The 18,675-nt window shown below is 40.0% G+C and overlaps 2 protein-coding genes across 5 annotated transcripts; one reads left to right on the forward strand and one right to left on the reverse strand.

Moving 5' to 3' along the window:
* The first annotated feature begins 24 nt into the window (after positions 1 to 24).
* LOC110979893 (spermatogenesis-associated protein 24-like) lies at positions 25 to 3,700 on the forward strand. 2 transcript variants are annotated; one of them, XM_022236047.2, is made up of 7 exons: positions 25 to 152; positions 888 to 990; positions 1,325 to 1,390; positions 1,560 to 1,690; positions 1,894 to 1,964; positions 2,073 to 2,182; positions 2,487 to 3,700. In XM_022236047.2, the coding sequence occupies exons 2-7, from the start codon at positions 898 to 900 to the stop codon at positions 2,586 to 2,588; spliced, it is 573 nt and encodes a 190-aa protein (XP_022091739.1). In that variant the 5' UTR covers positions 25 to 152; positions 888 to 897; the 3' UTR covers positions 2,589 to 3,700. The 2 variants fall into 2 exon arrangements, with proteins under 2 accessions (XP_022091739.1, XP_022091740.1); XM_022236048.2 differs by having other exon boundaries at positions 1,328 to 1,390.
* On the reverse strand, positions 3,244 to 18,359 carry gne (glucosamine (UDP-N-acetyl)-2-epimerase/N-acetylmannosamine kinase). 3 transcript variants are annotated; one of them, XM_022236042.2, is made up of 13 exons: positions 18,024 to 18,359; positions 13,781 to 13,828; positions 11,825 to 12,066; positions 11,013 to 11,617; positions 10,593 to 10,805; positions 10,279 to 10,366; positions 9,968 to 10,178; positions 9,059 to 9,188; positions 7,673 to 7,741; positions 7,285 to 7,437; positions 6,754 to 6,936; positions 6,348 to 6,464; positions 3,244 to 6,014 (listed from the first exon to the last, which is right to left on the reverse strand). In XM_022236042.2, exons 1-13 carry the CDS (start codon positions 18,102 to 18,104, stop codon positions 5,779 to 5,781), a joined length of 2,376 nt encoding a protein of 791 aa, XP_022091734.2. In that variant the 5' UTR covers positions 18,105 to 18,359; the 3' UTR covers positions 3,244 to 5,778. The 3 variants fall into 3 exon arrangements, with proteins under 3 accessions (XP_022091734.2, XP_087000991.1, XP_022091735.2); XM_087144865.1 differs by having other exon boundaries at positions 10,593 to 10,801; positions 11,009 to 11,617; XM_022236043.2 differs by lacking the exon at positions 13,781 to 13,828 and having other exon boundaries at positions 18,024 to 18,358.
* Positions 18,360 to 18,675: the final 316 nt, after the last annotated feature.

Below are 18,675 nucleotides of genomic sequence, written 5' to 3' on the forward strand. Positions count from 1 at the left end.
TTCAGGAACATGTACGCCCAGCCCCCCTAGACAAATTTAAACCATAGAGGGCGCGATATTTGTATTATCGCGGCAAAAACGGCACCGGCCTGAAGATTTGTCCGTCTCCGGAGCTCCGTCTATCCTTTGGAGATTTTGTTTCGTTAGTGAAGGCAAGTAACTTACTATATCCCTCAGTTGTATGATGAGAGCACATTTTTACCAATATACTGTATTCCGAGTAAAGAATATTTCAAAGGCGTGAGGCCCAATCTTAGCGATCGATACCTATTAAGTTTTAGTATGGACAGATAAACTGGCGAGGCCTAGGACGTAAACATGATAAAAACACGATGATCACGGAGTTAGTGACTTAGAGTTCTCGAAGTAAGTTTAATGCCTCGCTAGTTGATTGGATCGGGCATATCATGTGGATTGGTGACAAAGCTGCACATGCTAAACAGTATCGTGTCTATGGCTGGGACCATGATCATCGTGTTTCTGACACTGTCTGTCCGATCATTTCGGCCAAGTTAACTTGGCAGTCTAATCCTAATCATGCCAGTCTATTCAATGTCTATTCAGTCTATTCAAGTATCTATTCAATGTTGGATGGGGCACTCTCCTCGATGGAAGGGCTAGAAAACAATGGAATGGCATATGACATAATCATACATGCATGAGAGAACTATTGCAGATCTGGGGTCAGAGTTCAATGTTCTGACACTAGTCTTTTAAACAGTCGTATACTTGTTGTCACTCATCATTACAATTATGCTGAATTGTTGATGCACCTGTATGCCGTAATATTCCACATTATGAAGATGTCCCATCCCATTGTGGATAATTCATTGCCAGACGTTTCGATTGTGCTTGGAGTAATTAAATGCTTTGTTTTTCTCCTGAAGACCCATTGTAATGGCCAGTATAACTGCTGAAATGTTAGTCCACAAACAACTGCAAGATGTTCTTCTGACCCAAAGACAAGTGTTGCAATCGTGGAAAGAACAAGTAAGAAAACAACACATTACTGTTCACTGCAGAGATAGTTGTGTTGAGGAATAACTATCAAATCAGGATTAATACTACTTCTAATGCCTTTGACGCTTACATTTAACAACTCGAACAAAGACTATACTGATAATGTAACTGAATGAGTTCAGCCTTGATCTGAGGCTAATTCATCCTGATGGTTGATCCTCAGATTTTAGAATAGTTCCATGTATTTGGTTTATTACACCTGTCAATAACCTCACACAGCAGAGGTCCTTAATACGTACAGCAACATACAGAATTACCTCAATGTGTTGACTGTTACCCTGTTTTAAGATGTCCTTTTTTGTAGCAGATGCGGATTGATCAAGATACAGTATCCAAACTGGAATATGATGAGCTTGTTGAACAACTTAAGGTAGTCGTCACTCTTAGATATAGTTTGAATGCTGTCTATCCAGAAATGTCTGTTTGTACCTGTCAGAGATTATGCTTGGATCAAAATGTTGAACTCTCATTTTAAAGCTTTTACTTTCAGGATTTTTTCATGTACAATGAACTGAATTCTTTTGAAATTGGTTTGGCAGGAGGAAAGACGGCAACACGAGGAGACAAAGGCCAGGCTAGCCAGCGAGAGTGACAAGTTGCAGTTTGCCTTGGGGGAGATTGAAGTCTTGAGTACACAACTGGAGCGAGAGAAGGCCAACTTTGAGCAGTCGTAAGTTAAATCCACTTCACTCTGAAAAAAAGGAGTCTGTCACCAGACTAGTCGAAGTTTAGTTCCCGATTTGGAAACAGAAGGAATTTAAAGCTATGAGACCTGTTGATGTATAATGCAAAATAGGTCACTTTTTGGTTGTTTGTGACTTGACACTGTCAGAATTTGTCAATACCATTCTCCTTACTGTCATTTTCTTACAGGTTTGGTCAGTTGAAAGAAAAGTCGGTAAAAGACAATGCAAAAGCAAGCCAGCTCAAAACAAGATTTTCAGGTAAGGTGAACGGCCCATGAGCTTTATTTCACAAAATTAAGAAGTGGATATGAAATTTCTGTTGTTTGCTGTACATGTGAAGACCTTTCAAGTTGTCTCTTTATCCAGCCATTGAAACTGAAAAACAGAAGCAAGATGACTTGCTGAGTCTGAAAGAGTCCAAGATAAGAGACTTGAAGCAGAGACTAGCCAAACAGAAAGACAATCATAGACAACAGGTAAAAAATATCATGGGTTATAAATCGACTCCAATCTTGGCCAAATAATGATCTACTATTTACATTGTCACTTCTTAGACCATGTTGAAGCTACAGTATGTGACTAAATGATTTGATCAGTATTTTTTAGTTACATAATTGCACCGACACGTAACTTTCATTGTTTCATTTCTGCCAAAATAAGAGAGCTCCAAAAATGGCATCAATTACTTCTTTGGTGGATCACTTTACTCCCTTCCAAATTGAAAATCACTGTCCTCTCTCAACCAAAACAACCCTCTTTGTATCTTACCAATTGTTTCAGGTGCAGGAGTTGAATGTGCAGTTACAGCAAGAGGCTTACATCGTACGCACTTTGTCTGCCAAGGGCAGTTACCGCAGAGGCTATAGTCAATCAGGAAAATGAAGGTACTAACACAAAACTCCATGACACCTCAACTTCTCTCGACGTTTCCTCGTTCTTCACAGTGAGATACACAGTGTTGCTGCATCAAATAGGGAGAATAGTATGTCAGTGGTTTGTAGAGGGAAGTACATGTATGCTTGTGCAGTGGCTTTTATACTCTCTGTATCTCAGATATGATGTCGCTGATCGGGTTTTGAGGAAAAAAATACAGACGTTTTGAAAATTTCGACAGTTCATACTGAAATATGTTTACAGGTACTATGCATACAAATGTTCTTAATTGCACAAAATCTTACCACTTTGGCATTCTTTCCTTGTTCTCCCAAAAATGATGCCGTCCAAAATCAGGATTGGCCACTTTAGTTCTGCACTCTGCCATTAACGAAATTCAGTATCTGAATTTCTGACGTCACCAAAAAACTCTATTCTGTAGTGTACACATATGTACATAAAATGATTTGGAATGTGCAATTATTTTGTACAATTAGAAGGTTGAAGGTTTTCGCTTCCTTTTTTTGACATTTGAAGTGTGTCTGAAGTCTGTATTACTCTGGGTGTCTCAAGTATTTTTGTTAGCATTTGGTGTGTTGTAAAAGTAGGCATTTTAGAAAGAAATTTTATACGCAGGACTGTTGAGTGGAAATCAAAAGATGAATTTAAGGTTAAAACAGCAAGAACGTTTATTTATCTAACTTCAGTGAAATAAATTCAAACTTGGATTGAAAAAACAAAAACATTCAATATTTATAATTGAAGCTGGATTTTTATAGTAATATACATGTACCACACAGTGAAGAAAAACCAAAATTATTTAGAAGCTGTCAAACTTTATGTAATAAAGATTTCATCTTCACAATTCTTGGGTTAAACCAGTCTTTGATAAATATACAGCTTCTTTGGCATATTCATATATATATAATTTATTTAAAGCTCAAAGAGTTGCTTTGAATGCCGTATTTATCAATGTACATAGCTCTAACTCAAGATGTGAATCAGGGGTGCACATGTACATGTATATAAGCCAAAGACCCGCTACAGGTGTCTCCATGTCTACAATGACATAAAACATCAATTTCAATCCAAAAATAAAATTCTAAAGTAAAAACATGCAACGTCCATGTGTTATGTACTTATCTTTCAATAATCACCTGCTTTCATACCACTTATGAATTTATTCTGTACCATCAAAATTATTGAAAAATTGTTGACAGATCTGATGCAGGATATGCCAAAGGCCTGAGGGGCACACAGCACCCTGAGCATTGCTGCCAGCCGAGTTGAACAACGGAATATCCCAATCATGGCAGTCAATTATCGTTTGTGTACATTGTGCCAATAAGTCAAAATGACAACTGTAAACTACAGTACAAGAAATGAATCAATACATGAAAACCTCCGACTCCTGCGAAACTTCTTGTCTGAAAGAACAGTTGACATCTTCATTTGTGAGCACAGTGTTCCATGCACTTACATCAAACAGTGCATAATGAACTTGATCCATGTAACATGGCTATTTTCAGGCTGATCACAAGGCTGTTCTCCAATCACAGAACGACTTTATTCAAGCAAACAATATTACTATTTATTCTCTACTTAGATTTAATCTAGGTGCTGACATCTTTCCAACTTCTGAGGCACATAAATGTATGTATCCATCTCGAGCAGAAGCACCCCTCATCACTTGAGCCACGTTGGTCAGGAGTGTTAATTTTGTTGTTAACGGCGCGACTGCTGTCATTCGTGGACCAGCAATTTGCAGTTAGTTCCAAAGGAGCCTCTGTCGCTATGGAAATAGCGCCCTCTTTTGGTCCAGCTCAAGGCCTATACATGTATCAGCCAACTTTGCACTCTGTCTAGATTTCGGAATCAGAGTTCATTAAATATATAAATACTTACGTACATGTCGCTCATGCAATAGAAAGAATGGCCACACCTTGTGGTGTTGATCTGTACACTTAGGACTTACACATTAAGTAAAACGGTCATATCATTTTGTCAACATCTGACAATCCTCCAAGTAATTGATGTGACCTTTACAAAGTCTTATCGAAGAAAATGAATCTTAAAATTTATTCATCGGGTATAGGGGTGGAGAAAACGAAGTCATAAATAAATTTCTAAGAATGTCCAACATTCAAATATCACTGCCAATACTTTGACCTACGCGCTGAATTACGTATGGACCCACAATGGAAAGGCTGGTACAACTGCCATGATGTACACCAAAAACAAAATCTAATCTGTATTCATTAATTTAAAGCAGATTGCAATGTAGTATGTCCAATGATATGTTGGAGGCAGCATCGCAGATTTAGAACATGGGCGAAAGTCCTCGGTACTCCTTTGCCAAATCCTGTCGACATCAAACTGCAGCAAAACTCTTCCAGCACGTCAAGCAATCTACTTAGACTCAAAACAAATGGGCCATTTGACAAAAGAACCCAGAGATACACACACACACATGGTTGTTGTCATCTGATTTTCTCGAGCAACTCTCAGCGGCTTGTGGACCAGGCTAGTATCATCAGCAACCAAACACCTACCAAAAGTCAGGGTTGAAGTAGAAGTTAGAAGACACAGTCATCAGGCCCAAGCCAGTTTCCTTCCAGACTAAACAAGGGAATTTATCAAAGAAAATACCCTCTAGAGCTACAAACAATGAGCCAAAAAGTCCTTCATAAGTTGCTAGACTGACGTGTATCCTCAAACCTACTCGACTGCTATTCCCTGGCACAGAGTAACAGCTCCCTGCTTCTTGATCTACAATACAACACAAATGTAGGTCCTACAGTACCTTTAAAATCTTAAATAATTGATTGGTTGTCCATAAACCCATGTTAAAATTCATTTCATCCTTCAGTAAAGCAGCCAAATTTTTCCACAATTCAAAAATAAAGCCAAGGCATCCACTCTATCCAAAAACAAACATCTGTAAAATTTATCACACTGCCTATGCTAGTTGGCCTGAAATGTCCATAAATACGACACATCAGTGGGCATTACACCGGTCCCACAGAAATAAATAGAAATGGTCCAAACTAAAATCTCCTTTATTCCAGGTTCCTAGCTTCAAATGTAAACAACTGCTATAACGATAGGCAGCCTTACACCCGGGTAGATGTAAGAAGGAAAGCTATGTCCACTCATAGAGTGATAAATATGACCACACCATGTAGAAAATGTTGATATTTCAGTAGATCCTTCTAGTAGCGTATTCGAGGACCAGACTAGCAGCTCCCAACAGAGCCGGTTCTTGAAGCGAGGAGGCTGTGATGTCTGCGTGACCAGCCGAGGGCAGTGCCTCTTTCTTGACAACGTTACGCACTGTCTCAATGTAAGCTGGGGCTAACACACCACACAGGACCACCATGGACGGGTTAAGGATGTGAAGAAGATTCACAACCACTGATGCCACAGCCTTGGCACCTGTTAATAATGAGATGGGAATGCTTACTTAACATTAAAGAACATGAATACTAAATGATGCTAGGTGGCCTGGTTAATTCCAGGAGCCAAGGTCACATGACATGCCCTGTGTACTCTGGTTTTTAGGTTAGACAGGTGCTGGATGGCCGTGTTCAAATTTCTTCATAATGTGCACAAATCTGCAATGCTTTTGGATCATAAAAATGCTCCTTTGAATGAATGCAAGAGAGAATTCATGTGACAGTCCATACCAGCACAGGTTTAAACTTGTTTCTACGAAGTCAGGTGAGAGATTCTGAGTTCATTTTGAAAGAATTGGAAACTGCCCCTCACCTCTGTCCAAGATGTCCTGTGCCTTCTTATTACCAAGCTTGGCAGCCTCAACTAAGTGCCTGGCTGTGATCTTCTCGTTATTCTCTAGATGGAATCCCTCAGTCAGCAGATTACCCTCTGTCGGTAAAAGCAGATTCTGCTTTTAAGAAAACAATTTGTTATGACAATTACAAAGTTTTCCTGCATGACTTTCTACAACTGAAGGCACTAACTATGCCAAGGAAATCTTTTGAGGAGATGTTCATTTTAAAAATGAATACTTTCAAGGTGCTTTCCACAAGACAACTGATACCAAATCAGTTTGCCCAATGATCAACCTGAAGTAAACTCCAACAAATTCATTAAAAGAAAGGAAGTTCCAATGGAATAAATTGCAAATCTTGTTTGTCTAAGATCCCGCTGCTACCTGCATACAGCCTCAGAGCCTCTTGCTGTAGAGCCAATCCAGAGCTGTAAGCTTCCACACATCCAGTACCCCCACATTGACAGGTTGGTCCTCCTAAGGAAACCTTAGTGTGGCCCAATTCAGCTGCACAGAACTCTGTTCCATGGATGAGCTTACCACCCAGAACAATGCCTCCACCAATTCCTAAAAGTGACATAAGGCAAACAGGCTGAGTGAAGTTGATGTTAATTATGGAATATCATCTTTAGGATAATACAAATACCAGACAGGCTACTTTTCCTTGAATCGCCTACTTTCATCATTTTCTCTCTGATTACTACTGAAATTGAAATGGTACCAAAAAATCTTGAGCAGTTGGAATTTCCTCCTTTAAAAAAATGAACTTCCAGTCTTGTGCCTGATATGCACAATGTTCGCACCTGTCATTACAAAACATATTTGAAGTCGAATTGCCACACAGCTGCAAACACTGGTAAATTATTAGCTAAAACTAACAGCTGGTGTATTGGATGCCACTGTATGCCAACTCACCAGTTCCCGTTGCTATGGTAACAAAGTCTTCTACTCCTTTTCCACAGCCAAAGGCACGTACACCGAGAGCAGCACAGTTACCGTCGTTATCTACCCAGACAGGCAGGTGCAGCATGCTAGATATTGGAGTCCTTAGGTCAATTTCTGACCAACCTTAAGCAAAAAATACAATCCCAGTTGTAAATAAACATCACTTGTTACCAGGAGGAAGGCCAAAATTTAACCATCTGCTGCAAAACCCTTCTGCCAGGCAAGATCATAGAAAGCCGGTACACTTTCTAAATTATCTAGCTAGCCTTGCCCTTTTCTAATCAGTTTCACAAGAAATGTTTTTTTCTTTTCATTTGACATAAGTTGAATAACTCAGAGCTAAGCACTTTGCACGTACCTTCTAAAGCTTTGGTGGAATGTTTGACTACTCCCCCTCTTGGATCCACTCGACCTCCTGTACTGATTCCTACAATAAACCAACATTGGCAAGGAGTTACGGCCTTCAACATCATCATACTATGTAAGGTTACATATGTTTGGACCTGATTAATAAGACCACTGGCCTACGAGTGGCCGTGAGAGACATACATGTGTGCCGACAAATTGGAAAAAACTAAGAATTTAAAAGAAATATATACATGCAGAGGGTTGGCAGGGCTCATTCCAAGGACTACTGGAGCTGTCTGAAAAAATCATTTCGTCCTGCTGATTCCAATTACTTTGGAAAAAAGGAAAGGATTGGGACCATTTTTGAACAAAGCCATGAGAGACAGAATTCAGAACAATACATGAAGGTGAACCTGTACACCATGTGCTTAAAATTACTCTTTTTATTTTCCCTGTAACAGGTACACTGTAATGCCATATTAAACTTAAAGAGTCCTCAATCCTCCAACAGGTTTAGGATTGCCACGTCAGTGTATATTGATCTGATAAATATATCAGTGAACAGGTTGCCATGGTGACGTGCACCTGCCAGCAGTGTGCTGGCGTGTTCATTCAACAAGCCACTTGTTCTTACACAAATCAGCAGTTGCAACTAATGCATGCAGGGCAGTGTCAATAATGCTAACATTATCCGCTTACAATATCAGCTCTAGAGATTGTATATGTACATGTGGGTGTATTTCATGGAATGCATGTGATGACGTGTCACATAATGCTGAATAGGTGGACAATTCTGAAAGGTGAATAATAAAATATTCGTTTTTATCTGGGAACTAAATCAGAGAAAAACAGAAAATACGCGTACCTTTTCATGAATTTGTGCGTGCAGGGTAACCAATATGAGCAAAGAGCTAGTTATGAATGCATTTTGATGCATGGCACATATTTGATTTGCATAACGTCAACAGCAGAAGAATCAAACAATGCACTATATATTTTCAGGCAGTTTTAATATTGTCTGCAACATAATTTGTGAGGGCTTCTTTCAGAGTGACTGAATATGTAAAAGAAGATTTAAAGAGTGACAGCCTCATCATATACATGTAGTAGTTCCCAGTTCCTTGCTCTTCTCAGCCAAGGAAATGTTTGGAAACTGACATCCCTCGGCGCTATCTGAGGCCTTGCTTCCACTGAATTCGGTGTTTTGGAAGGAAATGCGAGGACTTCTTCAACGGTGATAAAAATCAATGTAAGATATAAGCGTCTTGGGAGTTGTACATTTTGAGCATGTAAACACTGCCTGTACAAACTGGTTTACCTGTCCTTCGGTCAGACGGACAGATAGACATTTGGACAGGTGGCTGGCTAGACTACTCACTGCATTCAAGTTACTCACCTACTCCTAGCACCCTGCAGTTCAGAGATATAGCTTTCTGGGCCAGGTTCATCAACATCTCTAACAACTTGGACATACGCTCTTCATTGGTTTTGGGGGTAGGATGTGATGTCTGAGCAAGAATTTCCCCCTGGAAGGAGAACAGCCAAAGTAAATTTGAGTTCAGACAGCATGCTATCTGCTAGTAATTGCTTTTCAGTTGTGTACAAAACATCTTATAGTCTACAAATTTGAGACAGGCATGGATATCTCATATCACATCAATCAAAACACTTTGTTGGCACAAAGACTGAAGGACAATAAATCTTTACGCAGTAATTTTTATGCTGGCCCCGCACACATGCATTGTGGGAATACATTACTAAGTGCTGAAAACTGCTGTAAAAATCCCAACAAAAACAGCGGACACCTTACAGTGTTTACTGAATGCCTGAACAGCTGGTATAGAATTTGTCATCAAGCTGTTCTGTGTTGACAAAGCTAGACTGGTAAGAAAGTACTGGTCACACATACAAATTTTGCAAATGCTCTTCCTAGTCCACATGCAGGACACGACATGTGTGCTGTATTGATTAATTACGATATTTTTGGCTTGAGCTGAGGTCAATTTCATTTCCTGTTATTGTGATAACAATATCCACTGTAAACAGATGTCATTCCTGTCCATACATTAATGCACATCAAACGTGGCATCTATATGTACTACGAACAGCCAATACAAAAATGCCAGCCAAAATTTACCAATATGATCACCAGGAAAGCTATTTTGTATAACAGATCTGACCTCCAAACTGGTCAGAAATGTTGATAAGTGCTGCACATGATAAAAAAAAGAAAAAGAAATCTACGGCAGCTTGAGTTTAGGTTGGAAGGTCATAAGTCCTTAAAAAATGTTGTATGTCAACTCACATGGTTCTCAATGAGTGCTACTCTCAGTTGCGTGCCACCCAGGTCAACAGCGAGGGCACTTTGCCTCTCCAAGATATGGTCAATGTCTCGATGGTGGCTGGTGGGCATCGGTGGAAAAATAAACATCTTCTGCGTCTCGCCAGTAATATCCAGGGACTTCAAGAACTTCATGATGCGAGGAACAGCGTGACCGTCACCATAGATGTATGAACTGCAATAGATTAGAACCGTTCAGTTCAGAGAAACTGCACAATGCTGCTTAGGAAAAGAGAAAGGAAATTAATTCTGGTATGACTTTGATTTGAACTTACGGAGGATACTGTTTCTGGTACTGGATCTCCAGGGAATGTTTGATTTTCTCTGTAGTATCAGCTTCTCTACAATGTAGGACATTCTCTCCTGTGGACAATCATTTCAGAGTAAACATCGTCAGTTTTTCCTCTTTTCATTTTTTTTAAAAGCAAAACATGCCCTGTTCAAAATAATGTGGCTCTTAAAAGGGCTCGATATACACATCCCAACTGTAATCGAAGGACTTTGGAATTCTGGCTTAAGGATCCCTGTTTGTAACCAGAATCCATGACAAAAGTGGACCCCCCCCTCCTCCCTTGATGATAAAACTTACCAGTTTCTCTTCCTGTCTGACGAGACCCCAGATTGATGACCGGGGTTCCAAATGCCCCAGCCTCTCTGATCCCGGCGCTGCTGTTGCCAATCATGCAGCCAGCATTGGCTACCAATATGAGGAACTCATCAAAGGGTATGTGTTTAGCTGTCTTGAAGTTCGGGTGGTGCTCGATGCCCTTTTGACGCATGATGCGGGTCATTTCTTTACTTCCTGATGACAGTTTGGGAAGAAAAAAGGCAGCAATCATCTATGACGCTACAATGCAAATATATGTCAGTGTCACAGTAAACCTGGTGTAAAATGTGACTTTGTTCACACATTTAACTCCTGAAACATTTGTCTTTATTCAAAAGACAAGCATACTAGATCTTCAAGATTCAGGACTGTTCGAGTTATGCATCACGCATCAATACTTGCCTGCATCTATATTGGGGAAGAGTACAATGACCTTCTTGCCAAATTCCAACAATGCATCCAGCATCAGTGCGAACATCTTCAACGATTTACTGATGTTGGTTGTGACTGGATGTTGCAGGGCGACGATGTAATCGTGTGGTTTGACATCCTTTGGTAGCCACTTTTCCATCACAGCTGAGCAGTTAGTGGTGTCGGTGTTTAAGAGTTTATCATAGGAGGTACAGCCTGCCAGTAGGATGGAATTATTATCCTCACACATGGCCAAGAGTCGACTGTGCGCTCGCTCCGTGCAGCAGACATGATAGTGGGCCAGCTTGGTGATGGAATGACGAATCATGTCATCAATAGTGCCGCTGATCTCTCCTCCTTCCACGTGTACAATGCGAATGTTCATCAGTGCAGCCGATGCGGCAAGAGACAAAGCATCAAATCGGTCGCCGTGGACCACCAAGACATGAGGTTTAAGCCGCAGTAAGACATCAGGCAGCTTGACCATGGCCAATCCGACCGACTCTACCATAGCCGCCTCATCTTCCCCTCGGACAATGGTGTGAAGACGACTATCAATATCAAGGCCATCTTGTTCTATGTAGCGATATGTAGACCTGCATAAGCAAATCATCGCATAACACACACAAACTGAGATCATGGCTGGTAATAGGTTAGCTAAAACAGTTAACTGGACACAGGTGAGCAATAACAGGTGTCTTACTGAACTTCAGGATATTTCTGCTGTGAATTGACAGCAGTACAGGTACAAATTCTTTGCTCCTGGTACAAACTGACAGAAACGGTTTGAACACTCTTCTCACCCATAGTCATCAATGAGATGACAGCCAAGGACAATGACGGACAAGTCAATCTCTTCATCAGCCTTGGCAGCAAGCATGATGGGTGCCAACTTGGAGTAATCTGCTCGGTTACACGTAGCGATGCAGAGACGCATCTGGGTGGGTTTGGGTGTGGCCACGTCTTTCTCGACGCCCTCATCAATGTGTGCACGTTTGGCTACTGGTGGCTCCATCTTGTCATGTGGGTAGGCCTTTAGAGCATGCTACAGTACAAATGAAACAAACCCGAACCAAATCACATACCTGTAGGGTGTTAGTGGGCAAGAGAAAAACCACCGATCCCGCTGTTAGAGCACTAAGGTTAATTTATCCAATAAACTTCCACAATTAGTCCATGCTAACCTAATTTTTCAGCAGAAACCAGTGATCAGTAGACACTGTATGGACACTCACTAGAATTGACCAACAGTGTAATTATACTTCAAGTTTAAGAGAAAGAAAAGAGGGATGTTAAATAACATTTTATGCACCATGCAGTACGATATACAAGTACATGTATAATGCATCATTTAGGTGATGCAGAAAAGAAAAAATGACGTGCGCATACATAATGTACAAGTGCCATCAGCTTTCTTTTATTGTCAAGCCAAGTTGATGTAAATAACGTGTGTCAGGATTTCTTTGCTTTAACAAGAAATTACATATGAGTTTATAATGGCAGCCAGATGTAATTCAAGCTGCAAACGAACAATTTGAATGAAATCTAAGACTGACCTTAAATTATTGGAACGCTATGATTCTGAATAACATCCTGGGTAGACAAATGGATTGCAATCTACAAAAATTCACCATGACTTACATACATGTAGTGCCTCAATCCAAAATGAGAATGGAAGAGAAATTTACTCAAAGTTTTCCGATTCCCAGACAAACTCACAGACAAGTCATATGAATGAGAAGAATTACCAGCTATAATTAATAGTGTTAAGAACCACTTCCACACACTGTCAAATTAAAATCAGTAGTGCTAGCTGGTCAGAACACCTGTTAAGAAAAGTTACCACTGTACGGACAAAGTAAATTACAACGTAAGTGTGCATATGTGTCTATAATTGCAGTGCACTGGAATGGAACAAGGCTTGGGCAAACCTTTTGTAAAGATCTCGTTTGCACTTGCTCAAGTTCATTTAAGTACAGGTAGCCTGACAATGAATACTGCATACTGTTCCATGAATCTTTTGTTGGAGAAACAAAGCCTGCTTTGCTAAAATATCTGACCTTCATGTCTGCATTTTTCCAACTTATGCTATCGTGAAAACATCACAGATGACGTTTCTTGTGACTTTCACATATTGTGCAATGAAGTCCTACAAATAAAAAGCCACCTTACATCTTAAAAACATTTTTTTAAAAATGGTTTTTGCACTTCGGTTTAAATGGTCCTACATATAGTACAGGTGTTGTTAAAAAGGATCAATAATGTCTGGATAAAGTTAACGTTTACTGCAAAGAAAACACAAAGCACGTTAGTAACCAAGTTCAGTTGTAAATATCAGAGAAATAAACACACCAATGATAAAGGGAATCCCTTCTTTGAAAACTGATAAAGAAAACCCTGGTTACATGAAACCAAACAAAAATAAAGGAGAGAAAAGTGCATCCATACGTGCTCGGTGTTAAAGACCATCTTTCAAATACTGAAAGCAAAAGACAAGGTGAGATTTCAGGCCATGATGCTTCATGCATCAGGGGGCCGATCCAGGGAAGAGCTTAAATGTATTCCAACCAACCCCTTCGTCATAACCACGAGTATATACTGGTATGTGCAGTGCCTTAGGGAATGGGGATGACCAAAAAGAAAACTTATGTACTGTCAACCATTTGCAGAAGTGGCCTGCTGATCAGAAACTTGAAGTATGATGACAAGGGCTGTTCTTCCCTGGATCGGCCTGATGCAGGCATGCCAACCAATCCTACCTGTGTCAATCTTTGCGAAGTACAACAATTGTTGAAGTTGTCAGTGAACTGCAAGGAATGTAACAATGTCATTGAAACTTACATGTAGGACAATCAATGTCTTCAACTAGTTGGCGACTGAATGTCATTGGACGCTAATTTGTCATCAATGGTGTCATGGCAAAACCACTAAATTTCTTTCAACGCATTGATGATGTACATTTAAAGCCTTTGCATAAATTAAAAACATATTTTAGCTCCGTGTAAAGCATGTTAGATTTCACAAAAAAAGTACATTTACATAAATACATTGTACATGGACAACATTGTAAAAGTGAAAAGGCATGACTGTGATGTCATCACATGACACACTTAAGGTGCACATGCACTGGAAATAAAAAAAAGACTGAAGCTTCATGCATAGTGAAGCGTTAAAAGCAGCCCTTTGTGTGTGGATGTCAAAATCTGGTAGTCATAACAATGGTTTCAAGAGCAAATATAATCAATGCAGCCATACAACAGCAAACACCTGCTACTGTGGGAACTTGGACTGAAGTACAACACATGTCAATTGTACATGTGTATGACACAGCATGTACATGTCCAGTCTCATCTGCTCATACATGTAGTGTAGAGAGTGCACTGACCTGGACAATAGAATGCATGCAAAAACTAAATTGTTGATTTCCATAAATTTATGAATTGCAAAACATGTTCCCATGTAACTTGTACTTTGCAAAGGAAATCAAAATCCTGGGAGTGTAAAATGAGACAATGTCTATTAAACTATCAAAAGAAATGCATGGTATTCAAATCATATTCATGTATGTAGAGTTCCTGGTGTATTCTAAATTAGTTGTGGCAGCTCTTATTACTGGGTCTGTAGTATTACCATATTTGGACAACCTGTTACTTTACAATCTGACCAATCACAAGGGCTGTTCTTGCAGCCTGCAACAGATTGTATGGGTGTTTCCATGTTACTGGGTGCTTTCCTTACATGATGCACAACATGGAGCAAAAATTTGATTGGCTTGGAAAAAACCTGACTACAAACAAAAGCTGGAAGTTCTAAAACACGTCTGTACTGATGGGATTAAGATTCGTCGTTGCCAACTTGAGATATTCAAAATTGAATTTTGACAAAAATTGCTTTATCAGGACATAGGAAAGGTCACATGTGGTAATACTCTAGACTGATGATGTGATTAGCAACACAATCTCACCTGCCTGGTACTGCCTTCCTTACTGCCAATCAATTAGTTCAAATCAGAGATTAGGCAAGGTGAAAAAACACTTGATCATCCTGGTTTTTCAGAATGAGGAGGATGATGACCTATGTATGCCAGCAGGGGCGATCAACTGATTTGCGTTCTTACTAGTCTTTAAGGCCCATGTGACCAGGGCATTCAAGAACTACACCTGTGACCCTGACTTAACACACTGAGCGAGTATCCAACTTGTGTACTGCTGTCTCTTGTTTGCACAGACAGTTGCCAGGATACCCACGTACCTTGTTTTAATTTACTTCTTTCATCTCCAACTCCAAAACACTTGACTTTGTAGATGTAGGCTCTTTACTCTCGTGGGCAATAACATTTACATGTATACAACGTACGGATGAACTGTATACATTTAGCGGTACATTGAAAATGAAAACACAGGGAATAATGTACACTTGAACTTTTATGCAAACGATACATCCAATTTGTTCACAAAGAGAAAGTATTTAAAGCAGGTTGTGCATAAAATTTGAAAATGACAAAATCTCTGTGGTAACTTCACACATGTATGCACTGTAACTTCCAACAAACTACTTGTTTGTTAGTTTGTTTGAATAATTATGTTTGGCTTTAAAGCAGTGCAAAGAAGAAATGCAAGGTATGTGTACATGTGTGTCAATGTACCTGTACAGCACAGGCAAATACACGTACATTGTCATGCTGGATCAGATATTTTGATCTTGAGTCTTTGAAAGGAGCAACACTTCATGTAGCAATGGACCTATAGTTTTAGCAAAGTGTGCGTTCCCACAGTTTCACGATTTGAAAGGTACACATCACAGTTTTGAAGGTCAGTAACTCGTCTGAATACACAAAAGGCTCTTTTATTTATCAAAACTCAGCACGGGCAACGCAGTAAAATGACTTTGGCACCCTTGCAAGGGGCTGGTTCCTCTGACAATATGACATATTTCTACAGCGCTTTCCAGTTTCAATGCACTTTATACCATTATTCCTGCTCATTGGGTCAAGAAGCAACAATATCAATCATCTCAACTCCCTTGGGAGTATTATATAGGTTAATCAACCATAATTGACCCACTCTGCCTTCACAGGTACCCATACATGTACATGTAAAGACTCTTGGGCGGAGTAAGGCAGAATTTGTAAATTGAAATGACTTGCCCAAGGTCTTAGCTACATGCCTTGCAGGAAATTCTCATCTACATGTAAGAATACGCTGTAAGGGGAAATTCCTTGTTGAAGATTTTCATTTTGTGCAAGGAATAACAAAAGTACACACACATCTTATTGTACATGTACCACAGAATTTAGTAATCATTTCCTTGATTACAAATTCAAGGAGCCAAACATTTTAATAATAAAGGAATATTTAATTGTTGACCGCTGTGGTGTGGGATATGACGTTTTGAACACCCAAGGGAAGCATAGCGCCCTGAGGCATAGCCGAGGGCACTGTGCATTCCCAAGGAATTTCTCCAAAGAAACAAGCTCTGAATTTCAGAAGACGAGAGGCCTACTGTCAAATTGTACAATTAACCTATAAACAGACATAAACGATATCGTCTGCAAATGCACTGTTCCCTCACTTCCTTTAATTGCGTAAACTTTAATGTGAAACTAGTGCGGGTACCAGTGAGTACATGTAGTCTGGTTAGCGGTCCCTGGTCCCTGCATTACCTTATACACTGCGAGTATGGGATTAAGTCTGTTATATGAGTGTGATCATTGGTTGAATTCCGTAGTACCCAATTTACAAAATGTATGCATGGATGTGGTGGCCACTTGTGATCGTTAAATTTTCCAGCATTTTTTATGTCTCGATGTATGAATTAAACAAAATCAATTTTGAAAAAGGCATGTGATTCACTTTATTGTTAGTTTGGAACTGAATCTCTTAAATGAGAAAGGAAGAAGGAAAAGAAAAAAACTCCTGCCCGCCTCTGAAAAATGAAAGGCCATGAATGCTAACCAACTAATTTTTTATATGGCCTTACTACCCATTTTAAAAATAATCTGTCAAAGAATTTAAAACAAAGGCAATTAGGTGATGGCTGAATTTACTGACAAATCGCTTGGTAAGACTGACCACAAGCCCAAATATGGAAAGATCAAGCACTTGTGCATAATGCATATCATTAACATGATTGATTTGCTAATCATGCCCAACAGGTAGGCCAACAAAATTAAACAGGATGTGCAAAATTTAAGGCAAACTAAATTCAATGTGAAAAATTCTATAGGGTTGTCTAAACTAAGGGGCATGGCTAATTTCTAATCTAACTATAATGTAAGACACCACTACTCCAAGAACTGTGGGGTTCGATGTCCGCCCTGCTCGTGTCCAGCTAATCCATCACCATGGAGATGAGAAAAGACTATAGATTGTTATGTAAGGGCTGGGGAATGATCACTTGACATATTCATGGTTTACCAGTAACCGGATAAGATTTACGGCACAACTGGGAGTGGGGCGGACATTGGACCCCACAGTTCTGGGGTAAGACACCACATCGTACATGTACTCCGTACTACTACTCACTACTAGTCCTAGCACTAGTACTAGTCAGTACCTAGCCAACGTTGGACGTTTACATTGCATTGCGACTAACGTCCAGGGTATAAAACTCCTCCCACTGGGCAAAATTTTTTCAACGTTTTTTCTCACATTTGTACTTGGCAAAGACAGCTCAAATGTCGTTCACAAGTGCCTTGTGTCCCAAATTGCATAAATGCTGTGTTGAAATTACTAAATACGCCCGCGTACAACGTATTTTGCTGGAAATTTTGCGAAACTCTACGTTTTCCGTCGCTAGTGAAAAAATACTGACCAACTACCATGCCTACCGTACATGCATGTACGTCCAAAAATCGGTAGATGACTGGATGAGGCCTAACGTTAGAGGCTAATGACATGGAGGTAGGCCTACCTCCATGCTAATGACTAATACTGCATGGAAAAAAACACACGTGGATAATTTCAAATTTCATTCAAAAAAGAATCTTTGAACCCTTCTTACGTCGTGGGGATCCTTTTTGGGTCTACCACTTCCAGTTCCACTGCCAACACCGTTTTTCATCGAGCCGCCGAACACAGGCATGTCTTTCCGGAGACACCCGAATCGTAACCGGCTGTAACGCGTGGATAATTCAGTCCGCTGAAAATCACGACAAGCGGTAAATGATGGACCAAGATCTTTGGAGTTTTATCTTGCATAATGGCCATTCAAAAAAGTGTCACTGGCTGATATTCCATCATAAAATGGACTTTGCTCAACGCGTCATAAATGGTACATGTCATACACAGACAAAATATCCGTGTTTGATCGATATGCCGGCACGCCTTCGATACGTGATGAACTTTAACCTAACAAATAGACCGGTGCTCATTGTGCGGTTCACTGGGTATATTGGTTAGCTCATCGAGGAGACTGGGAATGCGTTTTTATTTATTAGCAACCGGCTGTGGTTCACTGACACACAGATATATATCAGTGTACGCGCGGCGCGGGTACGGGTACAGAGAAGTACCATTTGGGGCGTGGCGACGAATATAACTGGCTGCATTAGTTAGAACACACCGACATTATTACCATGACGAGGAAACATAACGATTTCCTTTGCAGTTCTGGGAAATGATTTATTTTAACCACTGCTAGGGGATAAAGAACA

Source organism: Acanthaster planci, linkage group LG13 (genome assembly GCF_054643075.1).
Source record: "Acanthaster planci isolate LZ-2023a linkage group LG13, COTS_SCS, whole genome shotgun sequence".
Classification (NCBI taxonomy): Eukaryota; Metazoa; Echinodermata; class Asteroidea; order Valvatida; family Acanthasteridae; genus Acanthaster; species Acanthaster planci.